General features: G+C 35.2%; 1 protein-coding gene across 1 annotated transcript; it reads right to left on the bottom strand.

The window, feature by feature from the left end:
* Positions 1-166: 166 nt before the first annotated feature.
* Positions 167-16,715, bottom strand: LOC121378455 (ribosome biogenesis protein NSA2 homolog). The gene is made up of 10 exons (XM_041506630.1): positions 16,582-16,715; positions 13,832-13,899; positions 12,816-12,881; positions 11,476-11,529; positions 10,448-10,598; positions 6,337-6,421; positions 5,456-5,550; positions 2,688-2,828; positions 1,291-1,342; positions 167-975 (listed from the first exon to the last, which is right to left on the bottom strand). The coding sequence occupies exons 1-10, from the start codon at positions 16,582-16,584 to the stop codon at positions 908-910; spliced, it is 783 nt and encodes a 260-aa protein (XP_041362564.1). The 5' UTR covers positions 16,585-16,715; the 3' UTR covers positions 167-907.
* Positions 16,716-17,753: the final 1,038 nt, after the last annotated feature.

A 17,753-nucleotide genomic window follows, 5' to 3' on the forward strand; every position in this document is an offset into this window, starting at 1 on the left:
TTTTATATGCACCATCCCAGACAGAATAGCACATACCATAGCCTTTTGATACCCAATGGGCCACCGGCGGGGATCGATCTCAAACCCACTGTGCATCAAGTGAGCACTGGGCTGCATCCCACTCCATTTTTATTTTGATGCGTGAAAATGAAAACCAACAAGTAACAGCATGTCATATGAAATATCTGTATTTCACATTTTTTATTACCATTATGCCTTTCATTGACAACCACCATGCAGACACACAAGTCATGTTATATAAAATGTCTTTATTTCGCAACAGCTTATTAAGTCTTTCATTAACAATCGTCATGAAAACAAACCAGTCATCATCATAATTCTCAAATACTTGATGAATAAATTAAGTTAGCTGTTTGAAATGAACTACATTTCACCCAAATCCAGTCTCATCTGTATACAAACTCAAGTTATTCTAAGAAAGTGCCACAAACGCATGGAAAATGGTGAGGCTTCAGCATACCACCATTCCACAGCAGGTCCAAGATGCACATGGGACATTCAGCCTTCAAAATTCACGACGGCAATCGGCAGTGCTGTTACAAAACTGATCTGCAACAGCATTATTAGTTACTATCTGCACAAAATTGCCATTTCAAGATGATCTAAATTTTGAAGGCTGGACATTTATTATTTTACATCCAAGTATCCAGGGTATCACATCATAGTAGAAAGAAGGCAATTATCTTTTCAAACACTGCAGCCATTTAATACCCACCAGAACTGTCGTCAGATCATATGGAACTGTGGGTTCGTAAAAATGAGTGTGTTTAATTAAATACCATGAAGATACTTCTTGGTTAAAGTAGTCCCCCATCAAATCATATCAGGATATGCCCCTTTTCTCTTTAGTTCTTAAGTCAATACATTAAGAATTGTCAAGTTATTCCTATACCAGAAGTACAGCATTTATGCATCCATCGTTTTCTGGATTGTTTGTCACTTGTGCATACTTTCCTAAAAATAAAATAAAATTATATAGTTCCATTGAAACTAGTGAATTTAAAGAAAGAATTTTTTTTTATAAACATTTTTAACCTGCAATTTTTGTGTACTTTCTACAGTAAGAAGTAAACAACAATTTCTGCTACTCAAATGTGATTTACTATTCTAAAAACTTAAGTTAATACCTATAATCACCCTTTCCAAAAAACATCGAACAAGGAAACAATGTAAATTATTAAATGAAGAAAACAATTAAGAAAATGGTGTACTTTTGTTTAAATGCCCGACATCTTTTCTCATAATAGCAAATTGTAAATGGGTACTTACCCCATATAACTTTTCCTCCCTGAGTAACTAAACCCAATTCACTAATGTTAACCTGAAAAATAAAACAAATTGTTACTCATTGTTTAACAAATACGAACTTGGCAAATATTCTGGCAGAGCTCGAACTTAACAAGGGCACCGACAGCAATTGCCATTGTTGTGATATAAACTGCCGTAGGTCAGGGGTGTCACCACTGGCACTTTTATGCTGCATGATAAAATTTACTGCAGTTGCAGTAAAGCTCCCCAATGATGACAAAATGTATACACCAAAATGTACATTTGAAAAAGACTTCATACAGCAAAATAGCCTTTGAGTCATGTTTATTTGCTAATTTAAAAAAAAACAAATTGCCGTATGGAGCTCAAAATTGTCATCTCAAAATTGTCATCGGTGGGGCAATTCACCCATTGACCCATGGCAGTCAAAAAAAAAATTACAGTGAATTACAAGGTATACACATTCCCAATCTTTAAAGCTGCATTATTGCACTGGTGTAGCATGGATTTTATATTGGAGAGGAGAGGCATCCCTACTGTGAGTTGTGTTATGGAACAAGAACACCACCACTACAGCACATTGATTTATTAATCAATGGCTATTGGATGTCAAGCATTTAGTAATTCTGACATAGTCTTAGAGGAAACCCGCTACATTTTTTTATCAGTACAAAGGGATCTTTTATATGCACCATCCCACAGACAGGACAGCACATACCATGGCTGTCGATATATCAGTTGTGGTGCACTGGCTGGAACGAGAAATAGACCAACCGCACATTAGGTGAGCGCTTTACCACTGGGCTGCATCCCGCCATATAATAAAATTAGTGATAAATTTTACAACAATTTGAAGGGCTGACGAAAAGGCAGATATTTTTGTAACGGGGTAGGACAACTACAGAGAAACCTCTCAAGACAAGACCCTCTGTAAAGCGGAATTCCCTCAAAACCGGATATTTCAAAGAGTCCCTTTTTAAAAACACTGTGACAGAACTTAACCTCTGTAAACTGGATCCCGCTTAATATTGGACATTTGTCTGGGTCCCAAGTGTGTACTGCTTAGAGGGGTTTCATTGTACCTCAATAACAGTTCCCTTAGTACATGGCTTATACTTTAAATAACAAGAAGACTGACAAGTTAAAAACGTTAGACAATTCTAAAGGAAGATATTTATATGGAATACCTCAATAACAGTTCCTTTAGTACATGGCTTATACTTTAAATAACAAGAAGACCGACAAGTTAAAAACGTTAGACAATTCTAAAGGAAGATATTTATATGAAATACCTCAATAACAGTTCCTTTAGTACATGGCTTATACTTTAAATAACAAGAAGACCGACAAGTTAAAAACGTTAGACAATTCTAAAGGAAGATATTTATATGAAATACCTCAATAACAGTTCCTTTAGTAATTACACCAAGAGATGTGTACATGGGTGAGCTGGGGTTCTTCTTGACACCAATAATAGGCAGGTGAAATGTCGCTTTCAGCTCTGGGTGTGTTACATGTGCCTTCTTAAATCTCAATGCCTGAAAATAATCATTAAGAGATAAAAACCAAAAACAGTTGGGTTAAAGAGTATTCCTTCAAACAAACCAAAATCCAACCCAAGCATAGGCACCAGATTTGTGAAAAAAAGAAACATTAATGTAAGAAAAGTCATAAAATTACATTAGGCCCACTCCTAGACCCTAACCCCACCACGAACCCCAACAAAACATTTTAGTTTTTAGTTTTAGAAAGAGGTAAAATACCAAGCAACTCAAATTACAGCAAGCCAAATGGTAAAATAAATGTTTGATATCCTCTCAAGACAGATTTGGTAAAAGGATTCTTACTCTGCCCAATGAACATGAGATGTACATTTTAAATCATGGCATTAAAAATATATGTAAGTAACACACAATAAAAATATTTCCCACATGTGACAATCTGGCATTTTCAATTATATATAACATTAAAGTGCTGTTCCAGATGTATGATGTATTGAGCTATATCAATCAAGATATTAGTTAATATGATTAGAAAATTAAAAAAAAAAATGTAAAAAATTTATATAACGGTATATTTTCCATTTAAAAATATTCCCCTGAAAAACAGAACTAGCTGAATTCGTTTCGGGAATTTCCGTAAGATTTGATCCGTGACGTCACGAAGGGAACGCCTTTCGATAGTCAGCGCCATTATTCATTGCTTCTTTTGTGTTTATTATGGTTAAACGGCGTGTTGTTGGCGGCTGTAGCAATAAAAAAGCCGATAAATTTAGTCTTCACGCATTTCCTAGTAATGTTGCTGTGAATAATCTGTGTGTAAATTTGATTAAAACAACGTGAAAATACTGGACAGGAAGAAAATGCCGGAGACCGTTGACTGCAGGCACTTTAGTTTCGATTCGTCCGAACTGGCTTGTCGGCGTAAGCGAGATATGGGAATACCATGTATTATGGCTTTTAAAAAAAAGATGCCGTACCAACAATTTTTCTGCGACACAAAACAAATGACAACAGCCGATGCCATCCACACCGAAACGACTTTGGGGTGCATATCGTCAATGTCCCAAATTGCGTTATGCTTTCAACTCCGGTCAGTTTGTTTTTTCATGCACGGTTCGTGCAATCATCGAGATCCGATTTGTTGTCGTTTGCATCTCGTTCATTTGTGAGATTTTTCTTTACAGTTCGAAAACATTAAAACAATAAAGTACAAACAAGTAAGTATCTATAGCCTAGTCCGTCCCATCCTACAAAAATGTAGGGTTTTTTTGTGAAAAAAAAAAAAGAAGCTAATTTTGTATGCATCTTAGAAAACAATTGGCTCAGAAATAAATGACTTGTAAATTCCATAGTATAAAAAAAGGCGTTCCCTGTAAAACAAACTATAAATACATTAAATTAATTTTACTATACCTTCCCACAAAGAAAACCTTTTTTCATACTATGGAATGTGCTATAAGTTATTTATTTCTGAGCAGACTGTTTTCACAACTGCACACAAAAAATAGTATTGTTTTGTTGTTTCCAAAACACTTTTACTTTTTTTTTTACGTCAAACTAAACTGAAATTATTCGCACAAAAAAAATATCTTCATGGATGGGACGGGCTAAAAGTCGTTTTTGTTTATTTCTTAAAATTAAAATAAGTTATTTATTTCTGAGCAGACTGTTTTCACAACTACACACAAAAAATAGTATTGTTTTGTTATTTCCAAAACACTTACTTTTTTTTTTTTACGTCAAACTAAACTGAAAATGTTCATAAAAACCCCTATCTTCATAGAGGGATGGGGACGGACTAAAAAATCGTTTTTGTTTATTTCTTAAAATTACCGATATCGGGTCCACTTGACTCGTAGAATTCAAGAGTTATTTATCGTCTTCTCTACTACATCACAAGTATTAGAACATACAGTGTAGCAAAATAATTCGCACCAAAAGCTAAAGAACAAAACAAGAATAAAAGTTGTAAATTAGTGGTAAGCTGTCTCCACGACCATTTTCATCGTCATCTGTCAGGCCGGTGGTTCATCGGAAGATGTTCCAGGTTCAAACTGATAAGGCATTATTTTTTGTGTTGCACAAATATTAGTCCAGTCGTCATTACTACACTATTCATCATCGAAAGAAGAATCGCATGATCAATGAGCTTGGCAGTCGCTGTCGGTCCCACTTTCGCTTGCGCTGAAAGTCGTCTCGTGGTAGGTTTCTGTGAAGCGCGTTCCCTTCATGACGTCATGGCTATTTACAGGCAAATGTTTTTACCGAGAATTTTACTCGGTCGTTTCCGGCAGTGTTCTACGGGAGTGATGTTTTAATACTTTTATGGGGCATTTTCGTAATTATTGATTTACATATCGGTGTAAAATATTATTGCATTGAATTAAGAAAGCATTTAATTGTTGAATTTGAAATTTTAGTGTATGGTCTGGCACAGCACTTTAATAATAGTCCATCAAACTCCATAGATTGTGTTAATTTGTAATTTGTATTCTCTACATAAGGCAAACATGTACATGTATTCTCTGAACATGAGCTATGGTTGTACAGTTATAGCTGATGAAATATTATGGAGAATTTTAAGTTGTCCTATTCAGCCGTATACATAGATTTGTTATTTAATGGAATTATGTACTGGCTACATGTTAAATGCCATTTCTTACCATTGGTCTTATAAATCGTTCAAATTTCGGTGGCTTTCTTGTGAAACCTTCCCCAACATATGTTACTTTTGTTACCATTCTCTTCCATGCTTTTCCTAAAAGTAAAATTAGCAATTTTAACACAAATAACATTTATAGCAATGGCTGCTCTCCTCTACCCACCACCGGCCTCGGTGGCGTCGTGGTTAGGCCATCGGTCTACAGGCTGGTAGGTACTGGGTTTGGATCCCAGTCGAGGCATGGGATTTTTAATCCAGATACAGACTCCAAACCCTGAGTGAGTGCTCCGCAAGGCTCAATGGGTAGGTGTAAACCACTTACACCGACCAGTGATCCATAACTGGTTCAACAAAGGCCATGGTTTGTGCTATCCTACCTGTGGGAAGTGCAAATAAAAAATCCCTTGCTGCTAATCGGAAAGAGTAGCCCATGTAGTGGCGACAGCGGGTTTCCTCTCAAAACCTGACGCCATATAACCGTAAATAAAATGTGTTGAGTGCGTTGTTAAATAAAACATTTCTTTCTTTCTTTTTCTTTCCTCTACCCACCCTCTCTCAATTTCAAAATTATATTTCACTAATGTAGGGCCAAACAAAGAACTAATTTTGATACTCTGTAAAAAAGAAATCATATCAGTAAAAAAAAAATGTAGCAGGTTTTTTCTTAAAACTACTTTTCAGATTTATCAAATGATTAACATCCAACAGCCATTGATTATTAATCAATAAGCTCTATCTAATGGTGGCATCAAATAAAACAAACATTAATTGTTATACACAATAACTTTCTGTTTAAAGAACATTTCTTCTAAAAATTATATTCTCAAATAGAAATCAATATACATTCAAAAAATACAATAGAAAATCAAAATAACCTCTTACTTTTAGTTTTTCCAGTTTTCACCACTTTAAATACTTCTGCTTCACTCATTCCTCTCACTTTCGGCAAGGGAACATCCCATTTTCCCTGTAAAATAGCAAATTGATATATACATGTAGCTAACTTCAGCAGGGTTTTTGTCAGAGGGTAAAACGGGTAAAACGCCCCCCCCCCCCAAAAGTATTATTTGGGTATGGCGCCATACCAAAATGTTTTGCAGATTTGTTTTTTTTTTCAGTTGACCTTTTAACAAAATGAATGACTTTTATCATTACCGTATGATTAATTTTGTTTTAAATCATTATGAAGCTATTCTTTCCATATATGCAGCAGGATGACCCTTTCAGGAAGTAATATACAAAGCAAAGTGAACAGCGATTATCTATCCATTTGATTCATCATTTTGTCTTCCGTAGCGCCATACCCAAAATTTCTTTCTGGCATGAAATACTGTTTAGCATATATCACCAGTGTTTGATATGCTATCTTAAACATTCTGAGAGTACTGGTACTGCTAAAGCAATACATGTGCCCTCCCAAACCAAACAGTTTTTCTTATCTCCTAAAGTCAAACCTGATCTTTAACGGTATATGATAACGCTATACACAAAAAGTTCAGCTCAATATGTCAAGGCTTTCTGACAATTTTTTTCTCTCATATTTCCTAAGTTCAGGGGCCATAACTTCGTCATAAATGGGAAAATCGCCATGAAAGTCAAACTTGATATGTAACAGTACACGATAAAGCTGTACACAAAATTTCAGCTCAATATCTCAAGACATTCTAAAACAAAACATCCAGAAAATATATGTGGGACAGATAGATGCACGGACAGACAGAAGGACGGATATGAAACCTACAGTCCCCTCTAGTTGTACCAGTAGGTAACTAATAAGACTGAACAGAGAAAAGTACTTTACAATATCTCTGCAAAATTAAGATATTACCCGTTTTTATTTATTTATTGGAGAAGTGATATCTAACAACTGATAGTTTATATGACCATTGGACAGTATATTTTAAACCATGACTATTTGGTTTGTAACATGTCACAGGATTCAAAATAGAAAGTAAAATATTGCCTACTGTCATATTGTTTTAAAAGAGGCAAAACAAAACAACAAGTCCTGCTAAGAAAAAATATTAATATACTGTCAGCCTCTTAGCATAATTGCCTAAATTTTAGAGCTTTTGAGACCAGTGGAAAAATGTATACTTTTATACAAATAAAATTGAATTTTTTTTTCTCTATCTGAACAAGAATAAGAACAATTGTTTTTGTCCAAATAAGCTTTAAAAATTTCAATCCTATTCGTATAAAAATCAGTCTTTTCCACTGGTCTCAAAAAAACAACAAGAAAAAAACATTTCCATCAACAATGAATAAAGCTCATAAAAATTATAGTCTGTAGCAAATGGGGAAATTAAAAAAAAACCCACTTGTTTAATGGAAACTTCCGGTTAAAACAATAGTCTTGAACCCATATTTAAAAGATTACAAATATGAAATGACCAGTCAGAAACCGCAATTCCACAAAAATGTGACATACCTGCCTATCTGCTACTGACCTTCTGTTTAACACTCAGGGCTTCTAGAATTTTTATAAAATCCACTAGCCATGGGATCAGTGACTTTAAAAATTTATTAGCCACAATTAAAAATTCACTAGCCCTACTTTACTTAATACAGTTTTACTAATAGTAAATGTTACCTAAAGAGAAATATAGCAATTAAAAACATTATGATCGGGGGTGGGGTTGGGGGCAGGATATTCATATTTACAAAATAGACTTAAATGTAGCATTTGACAACTTTGTTTTTACTAGCCGTCGGGCATTGCAATAGAACTTACTTACCAGCCCAACATTGAATATCACTAGCCATGGGAAGGAGGAGGAGGAAATATTTTATTTAACGACGCACTCAACACATTTTATTTACGATTATATGGCGTCAGGCATATGTTCAAGGACCACACAGATATAGAGAGAGGAAACCTGCTGTCACCACTTCATGGGCTACTCTCTTTGATGAGCAGCAAGGGAGCTTTTATATGCACCATCCCACAGACAAGATCAGGGCACAATATTTCACGCGAACCGCCGTTCTGTTCGTGTGTCGGTTACGCAAAGTTAAATTTACGCGAACCGCAAATCGGTTACGTCATGACCTGTAAACGTTCAGAAATTAAAACTTGCAAACTTCATGATTACAGGAAGGTTATTCATGCAGACATACTACTGGTATTCCGACAAATGTTTTAGACTGATTTTTAGATACTTGATGCGCAGCAAACCAGTAAACAACGTTATATTGCAACAGTTGCAACTTGCGACCAGTCTACAGTTTTAAAACAATTTTAAAGAAATGTGCTCGGACCGCTTGGGACGGCTAAATTTTCTGCTGCTATTTTATCTCTAAAGGAATATATGTACACATACTATTGAAAAATACTAACATCGCATAATGAGCTTTGAAAAACAACATTTGGAACGTCACTGTAGTATATAAGTACCATTGATGAAGTGAAAGTAGCATAGCTACCGCAAATCGCAAAAAAGAATCCCTACAAATGAGTATTTATCTATTTCAAAGGCATACCGCCCATTACGCACAGTACTCATGTGCGTAATTCAAAAACAAAATCCGGGAATAGGTCGAGGCTGTCTGTAATTGTTCTATAAAATAGACGTCTTAAAACTGAATCGAAAAAAGATTTTTAAAAATGCATCTACAGGCGTCCTGAGTTTCAAAATTTTCACAGGGGGAGGCCCCCCGAATCCCCCAGCTCGGGCATGCCTTTGGCGTGCGTAATTCTAAGAATATTTCTGGCTACGCCCCTGTATTTTGTTTCAGTACTGGGGCTAATATTCAGTTCTTTTATAATATTGTTAACTTTAGCAAGCATTAAAGCCGCACACCCTAGTTCCATCCAGCGAAAATAAATTATAATTTGGTTAATCTACAAACCTGTAACACACTTAGATCACGTTTTTATCAAATGGAGTGAAAAAGCAGGTTTTATATCGATAAATACCATGGGAATCCCCATGTCCCAATTGCTTGAAATAATTTTTAAAGTTAGTATTCTGATGTCACCGGTAGATGTCGCTCGAAGCACAACAATGCCTACGTCACGACAAATTTCACAGACTTGGGGAGCGTTCCCTTCACCTCTCCTGGACAACTGTTCTGTCCTAGTTGTATCCCCTCTCCAGATATCGTAAGACTTAGCAAAATTATTGGTTTTAAGGGTTTGTAACGTTTTGTATTGAGACACTTACTTGTCTGAACTTTATTGTTACTGAAAATGTTCACGAAATGTGAAGAAAAATCTCACAAATGAACAACAACAAATCGGATGTTGATTGCGCGAACCGTGCACGAGAAAACAAACCGAACCAAAATGATAACGGTCACGTGGTATACCAACGTCTGTGACATTGAAATGGAAATATCCCGTCTAAAAATAGATTAGACCTTGTCTGCTCAACGTTTTTTTCTCAGAGACCTGTGCCATTTAATGAAATACGAAAAATGCATTTTGTGGTATTACAAAAATCAGGATTACCAAAAAAACTTCAGGTGAATGGAAATGTATATTCTAAATAATAAACGGTAAGTAAAGTGCAATTTTATTTGTGAAAAAATGGGTTTAATAGCGAAAAACAACGCCGTAATGGTTAACAACTAGCCGTAACTAGGGTGTGTCCCTTTAAAGACATTTTTTTTTTTTGTAAAATGTTTTCTTTTGTATTTGTTTTAACTTTATGTTTCAGCTAAAAACTATGTATTTAAAATATAATTTCAACGTAATTTTGAGGTAACCGATCAGATAACCCATGGGTTACGCAAATATAATTCACGTAACCGAACAATTGGTTACCTAGGTAAAAACCACGTGAACCGACTTCCGGTTACCTCAGATTTCGAAATATTGTCTCCTGAAGATAGTACATACCACGGTCTTTGTTACACCAGTTGTGGAGCACTGGCTGGAATGAGAAATAGCCCAATGGGCCCAATGACAATAATCGATCCTAAACCGACCGCGCATCATGGGAGTGGGGTTACCATAATCTAGAAGCTCTGAAGACTACAGTGGACTTACAGCCTTCTCCTTTCTCTTTTGTTTGATCATGTTGGAGAGGACCTTGGCTCGACTCTGTCCCTCTCTGTCGAGAAGGTATGCGGGGACAGCTCCCTCGGGGACATCGTCGGTTGTCTTCTGGCGCGTCTTTCTCTCTTCATGCATCTTTATACTACAAATGACAATCAGGTTTCATTTTATGCTTATAAATAACAATCAGGTTTCATTTTATGCTATAAATAACAATCAGGTTTCATTTTATGCTATAAATAACAATCAGGTTTCATTTTATACTACAAGTGACAATCAGGTTTCATTTTATACTACAAGTGACAATCAGGTTTCATTTTATACTACAAGTGACAATCAAGTTTTGCTACAATTGACAATCAGGTTTTATTTTATGCTACAAATAACAATCAGGTTTCATTTTATGCTTATATCCAATTATATAGCTCATGCATGCATGCCTAAAAAAGAGGTTGTTTTAAAGTTTGGTTGATTATGTAGAGGAAACAGTGTGAATTATCTTCCCCTTGAAGTTGTAGAAGTTTTTTCCCTTTAGGTTTTTGAAAATTTTGTCTTTCTTTCTTCTTTAAAAAAACGTTTAGGATCAGTAAAAACAATCGGATTGTCGAAAAACAGTAAACAAATATTTTATTTGTTTTGCTTTTCCCAGATACAGAACAACACATACCACCGCCTTTCATGGAGCACTGGTTGGGATTAGAAACACGGAATAAGTCCACTTTTGAGTTTTTCCCACAGACAAAACAAGACATACCACAGCCCTTGATATACCAGTTGCAGAGCTCTGATAGGCACTGGAATCACAGAAGAGTCCACTGAGAGATTTTTCTAGACTGTCGACTGAAGAAATAATGTTTGGTTTTTAATTTTGTATTTATTTGTTGCAAAAGTTACTGGTTTAAAATTGTTGAGTTGTGCACTCAGTTGCTGGCCTAAAATCCTGAGTCACATATTGAATATCAAAACACACATATTCAACATAATAAAAAAATGGATTTGTTACTAACAAAATAACTTACGTTTTCTTCATCTGTATTTTCTCTGAGTGACGTTTCTTGTTGTACAATTTTGCCCTATAAAAGATGACATCAAAACATATTAATATATGAACGTATTTTAAAGTACTATACCACAATGGACAGCAGTTTTAAAAAGAACCCTGTTAATAGCTCTAATATTACAAAATTTATAGTCTCTTACATTTGTTCCCAAGGTATTGTACCCTTTTTGTTCCACAAAAAATGTATTTGGGGCCTAATTCACTAAACTCTCGCTGGTTTGCAATCTTGAAGTGCAATGGAAAAAGATTTGCAAAGAAGATGTGATGTTGCTTAAGAAAACTTTGTGAATTAGGCTCCTGCATGGAACATTTTGTTCAGTATCACGTCGCTATTCGCAAAAAAGTTTCAAAGATCACAACACAATTTTTATACATTAAACAGTAGTTGCTAATCAATTTCAACTGACTAGAAATATCGCTAATCAAGATTTTGAAAACAAAAATGTCCTGAAGCTACCGCAACCACCAGAACTACCACAAACATACTGGATTTGCCAACACTGACACTCTAAATAAACAAGAGTACCGGTGAGGTACATGATAGTGTTGATACGCCTGTCAGAAGTTTGATGGAAAACCATATATATTAATGAATATGTTATGGGTATGATTCAATTCTAATTATGTGAATACAGACAAATTATTTGATTTATTTGTCTCAGTGTAATTGTATGTGACACACCACCATCCCAAATTGTTCCAACATGTGAGGTTTGACGGTCCTGTATGCAAGATATGATCCAGACAAGGATTTATTGTTATGTGCAGTAGACCGTGAAAAGTAGGTCACAGTGACCTAGTAACAGGATGCGATACACCGACATCCCAAGTTGTTCCTAAATGTGAGGTTTGATGGTCCTGTATGCATCTGTATGCAAGATATGATCCTGACAAGGATTTACTGTTATGTGCAGTAGACCTTGAAAAGTGGGTCACAGTGACCTAGTAATAGTATGCAACACACCGCCATCCCAAATGTTCCTAAATTTGAGGTTTGATGGTTCTGTATGCATCTGTATGCAAGATATGATCTGGACAAGGATTTACTGTTATGTGCAATAGACCTTGAAAAGTGGGTCACAGTGACCTAGTAATAGTACGCAACACACTGCCATCCCAAGTTGTTCCTACAAGTGAGGTTTGATGGTCCTGTATGCAAGATATGATCTAGACATGGATTTACTGTTATGTGCAGTAGACCGTGAAAAGTGGGTCACAGTGACCTAGTAATAGTACGCGACACACCACCATCACACCGATACATGTTGCAAAAGACTTGTCTAACAATGAGAAACTTACTTTATTCCACGTAGCTTTTTCGCTTTGTCTGCCATCTCATGAGCCCTGCGGCCTTCCTTCTTCCTCCTGAAATGTGACATTGCATCAATGTGTTACAAGACATATAAAACCATTCTGCATACCATAAATTTGTTCAGTGTCACTGATAGCTGCATTCACAGTAGGGCCTCCATGAGTCCAAAATATTGGACTGGAGTACTCGAGGGTCAAACTCGTCCCGGACCAGAGTACCCAACATTTATAATGAGACTAAGGAATAAAGTAAAACAGCATTATGCATCTTAATTCCAGTGTTGAACATGGATGCCAAATCATGTCATTGTATTGCATTTGATACATTCGACTTTTGTTTCCCATCCATGTCTCATTATCTCTTAGCCCTATAATGTAAATAAATAAATAAATAAAAAATAAATAAATGTGTGAATTTTTTTTTTTTTTTTTTAAACATTCATTGTGTTGTGATGAACATTTAGAAATGCAACTAGAAATGGAGATGAATGTAAAAAATTAACATTTAGCTAAAGGCAAAAATATATTACGTTGAAATGTTTAATTAATTAATTTTTAATTCTGATTTCACTGGCTGATCATTGGAAGTTCCAGTGAAGTAACCATATTGTGATATAGACGAATGGACTAGTAGAAATTATGATGACCTGGAGGAATTTTTTGTTGGCACTAGCCCAGTGGACTATAGAGATATTTTCCATTTCTGCACCCCTGGACATTTGTCCATATTTAACTTCAGCAACACATAATATACGATTAAGATACCAAACATAGCAACACGTACACGTGTACAAAACATATTCCAAGAAAATTTTATAGCATTAAAAGTTAGCTTGCAATATAAAAATGTTATGAATGTTGCTGAATGGCTATTTATATATATATATATATATATATATATATATATATATATATATATATATATATATATATATATATATTACATATTTGCAACGTACATGGTAGAATCTATAATTTAACTTCCTAGAACTAAAATGACTTACTTTCTTTCATGGTAGTCAAGTCGACGACCATGGCGCTTCCTGTGCAACTCAATATGTTCATTTTGAGGCTGTGAAAAAAAGATATAAAAACATTTACATTCTTCACAGGTTCTAGAATATGGTGGCTCAATGCCCGAGACCAGTGGTTTTTAAACTTGGGCCACTAAAAATTACTTTGTGTGATCCTGATGGCAAGTGATAAAAATGTTTTAATAATAATAATACTATCAAACTAAAACAAAAGAAACAGATCTACAAGTCACGTCTTTCACATACAACATTCATTAACAAATAGTTGGCCACCAGTAATCTTTGAGTAATTTATTGAATTTTTTTATGTACATGTATATTTTGCAAATTCGCAATACACCTCACCCAGATGTAAGATCACATACATGTACAATAATAGTAACAAGAGGGAGATAGAGGTTAAAAACACTTTAATCTCGAACACTGTGTCAGGTGTAAACCCTTTTGTCACTACTCAAGTTTATGTTACTGTTAGTTTTCTTGAAATTCTTCTGATGTTAAAGGAAGGGACAATCAAGGCATCTGACCTGGTATGCATATTCAACGATATATAATGCACATTATTGCTTAACAAGTATAATCGTATAGTTAATTAATAAAATGGTTAAATGTGACGGCTATTATATATAACGGGCGCAGCCATTTTGTACCATCCCAGTGAATACGCCCTCTGGCGAGCTGGTCGTTACATAATACCTAACATGTCATATCAGGAATTAGTCTTCGAACTGAAGAAACAAAACATACCTGATTTTTGTGGATGCATCGCAATATTCTGTAATAATAGTCATCCCAGTAAGACAGCAACAATTATATATTACTTTTAATACAAAATAAACCACCATTGTCAAAGTGTTGAAATAACTGTATTATGGTTTGTACATAAATTAACCCATGCACTGAAATAATAATCGGAGTGTTTTCTTAGTTAATTGGTCTTTTCTTTCCGTTGCCTGTACCTGTAGTTCCTGATTGGCAGGTGTATATTTAGACGGTCCCCAGACACTGTGTCTAAGACACACTAAAATTTAGTAAAAAGATGTGCCTCTTTTATTAAGATCACAGGGTATTGTGTTAACCGCACGGACATCCCTTTAATTGTAATTGACCAGCTGTCTTGCTTTATTACTGTAATTCTGTAAAACCCTTGATTAAGTAGACTTTCCCATCTAAAATCACAAAACTGACCAATTATGTAGTCCTGAAGAAAATAAAATTATCACTTGGGTATCGTGAGTGGTCTTTTTTGCTCGAACGTAGCATATCAACAGGCTTAATAATATGCATTTTTTTCTTCATTATATTGATGCAAATTGAAATATATTTAGTTAAATAGTTTATTATACTATCAAGTCATTTATGTTGTTTTACAAATCAGGTTGATGAAAACAAAGCGCCTTGTCGTAAATTAGAGCGTTTGTTTACACTGTGCATAGAGTAGATGGATGGAGCTGACGTTACTTCGCCCCAAGCTATACTACCGGACGTCACAAAAACTAAACAAAATGGCTGCCCCCATTTAGCATGAATAATCATGTTTTTTTATTAACTCTAAAATTACGCGTTTTTCATTTGTTAAAGTGTCAGTATGTGTTGGTGGTCCGGGTATGCATCTTTCCAACACATAAATCTCTTATTTGAGTTTACTCTACCTTTAATGAATCCGAGTCATTTCGCCCTAAAACCATTTCGAACTCTGCATTGTTTCGCCCTTAGTCCTATTCACCCAGTGTTGGTTCGCTCTAAATCTTGTTCGTACGGAGTTATTTCGCACCCCAAAATTAATATATTTATTAGTTTTGAAATTATTATTTTCTTCTGTTTATTCATTACCCATGATGTTATTTTTGTGCACTGTTCCCATGTGCAATGTTTAAATGCAATAAATTTTATCTAATCTTATCTTACCAAATATTAGGTAATTTTCTGTCTTTGGATATTAATGCCGTATCAGCTGTTTACTTTCTGTCAGCTAAATCTAGGCGAAATCAACATACCATTTGAACCTCAGATGGGTATGTAGTATATTTAATAAGAAACCACAGCACATCAGTAGTATGCAGTGTGACTGTTCATAAATTAATTATTAATGTGAATACATTGTCTGTATATTATCAAAAAATTAGGGCGAATCGAAATATGGGGCGAAACGACTCGGTTAGAGGTACGTATCGACCCTGCTCAAAACGAATCGGGTGAACTAGTAATAAGGGTGAAACGACCTGTTACCGATGTTAATTAGCCTTGATTAAATAAACTTGGAACAAGTTATACTTTGTTTCTAATTAACCCTTTAGCATTTAAACAGACAAAAACTGCCCAAAGAGAATATGTCCCAAAGCTAGCTCTGACACTCTCCAAATTCGCCAATTTCGAATTTTAGGTACAATTGGCAAATTTAATTTTAATTTGGTGAATTTTTTTTAATTATTCATGCAATAATTGATATAAATTTGCTGAAACATAGGCCTAACCATTGATTTTGTATTTTTGGACATATTTTTGCGAAATGTTTTGAACTCTTTTTTTTAAAGTAATAAGTCCCATAGTGTTTAAAACATGTCTGTCCCATGTATATACACATTACTGAAATTGTTTGGGCGGGTATGTTTTGTACATTTCGATCCCTGAGCTGTGAGTGTGAAGCATTTCGCATATTATTTTATTACATATCAACATTAAACCCAAAAATCGGAATAAAAATCGGGAATAAAACTAACCATGCTGTACCGGTCAAGTTGTGAGGATGACTACTATGTTCCTTTAGTCAATTATTAATGAGAATGTTTATCAGCGCTGTTACGAGATCAAGAACAAGACATTTCGCCACATGGCGGAAGTAAAGGAAGTTAAGTGACACGCATGCGTGTAAAGTAAAAATACCATGTGCTAATGTTTACATTTTAGTTGACAGTTAAAGTTTGTTTTGTTTAATAACACCACTAGAGCACATTGATTTGTTAATCATCGGCTGTTGAATGTCAAATGTTTGGTACTTTTTACATATCCTAGAGAGGAAACCCGATAAATTTTTCCAAAGGATCTTTTGTATCTACTATCCCACAGACAGGATAGCACACACCACGACATTTGATATACCAGTTGTGGTGAAATGGCCAGAATGAGAAATTGCCCAATGGGCCCACCAACGGGGATCGATCCCAGACCGACCGCGCATCAAGCGCTTAGCTACCACCCGCCCCACCGTTGACGGATTAAACGAAGCATCATCTGAGATTTTTTTTTTTTCAAAAGTAAATAATTAATATGCAGTTTTATTTATATTATTAATTATATTATTCTACTGTCAACTGTCTAATCTTGAAGCCTGCACACTGCAGCAATCAAAAACGGTTTGGGACAGTCGGAGCCAGAGTTGGGTGAGCTATAGCCTATAGTGTATAAAATTTCTTCAGAGTTGGTTTATGACTTTAAAAGGAATTAAATGATCACAGGACACAGGCTTTTACTGTTCATATTTATAATCCACAGAAAATATTATGAACAATTAACAACCTCAGACAAGAACCGCGAACGGCTTCCTGCAACATATTTACTTGCAACCCGTAACACAATCCGTGCGTGAGTGGGGAATGGGGGGGGGGGGGGGGGGGCTGTCAAGATTTTCGAAAACAAGGCTTCTTTTTATTTCACACCCCCTCACCCCCCCCTGTTTCTAGCTGTTTAAATATATTTTTATTATTTTTATTTTGTATTTATAAATACTTAGTACAAACAAAACAAACGAATAATTTGTAGCCAAATAGAAGAATTGGCTATGGATGTATATATATATATATATATATATATGTATATATGTATGAAGAGTTCAGGCGCAAAACGCGATATAAACCATTTTCTTTCTTTTTTTTAAAGTTAAAGCCATTATTGT

Source organism: Gigantopelta aegis, chromosome 2 (genome assembly GCF_016097555.1).
Source record: "Gigantopelta aegis isolate Gae_Host chromosome 2, Gae_host_genome, whole genome shotgun sequence".
Lineage (NCBI taxonomy): Eukaryota > Metazoa > Mollusca > Gastropoda > Neomphalida > Peltospiridae > Gigantopelta > Gigantopelta aegis.

Excerpts from the sequence above, each read along its gene's own strand:
- LOC121378455 (XM_041506630.1), bottom strand. Across the intron at positions 10,599-11,475 it reads AAAATACAGATGAAGAAAAC|TATAAAGATGCATGAAGAGA; the intron begins GTAAGTTATTTT and ends TGTCATTTGTAG. Across the intron at positions 5,551-6,336 it reads GAAAACTGGAAAAACTAAAA|GAAAAGCATGGAAGAGAATG; the intron begins GTAAGAGGTTAT and ends TTTTACTTTTAG.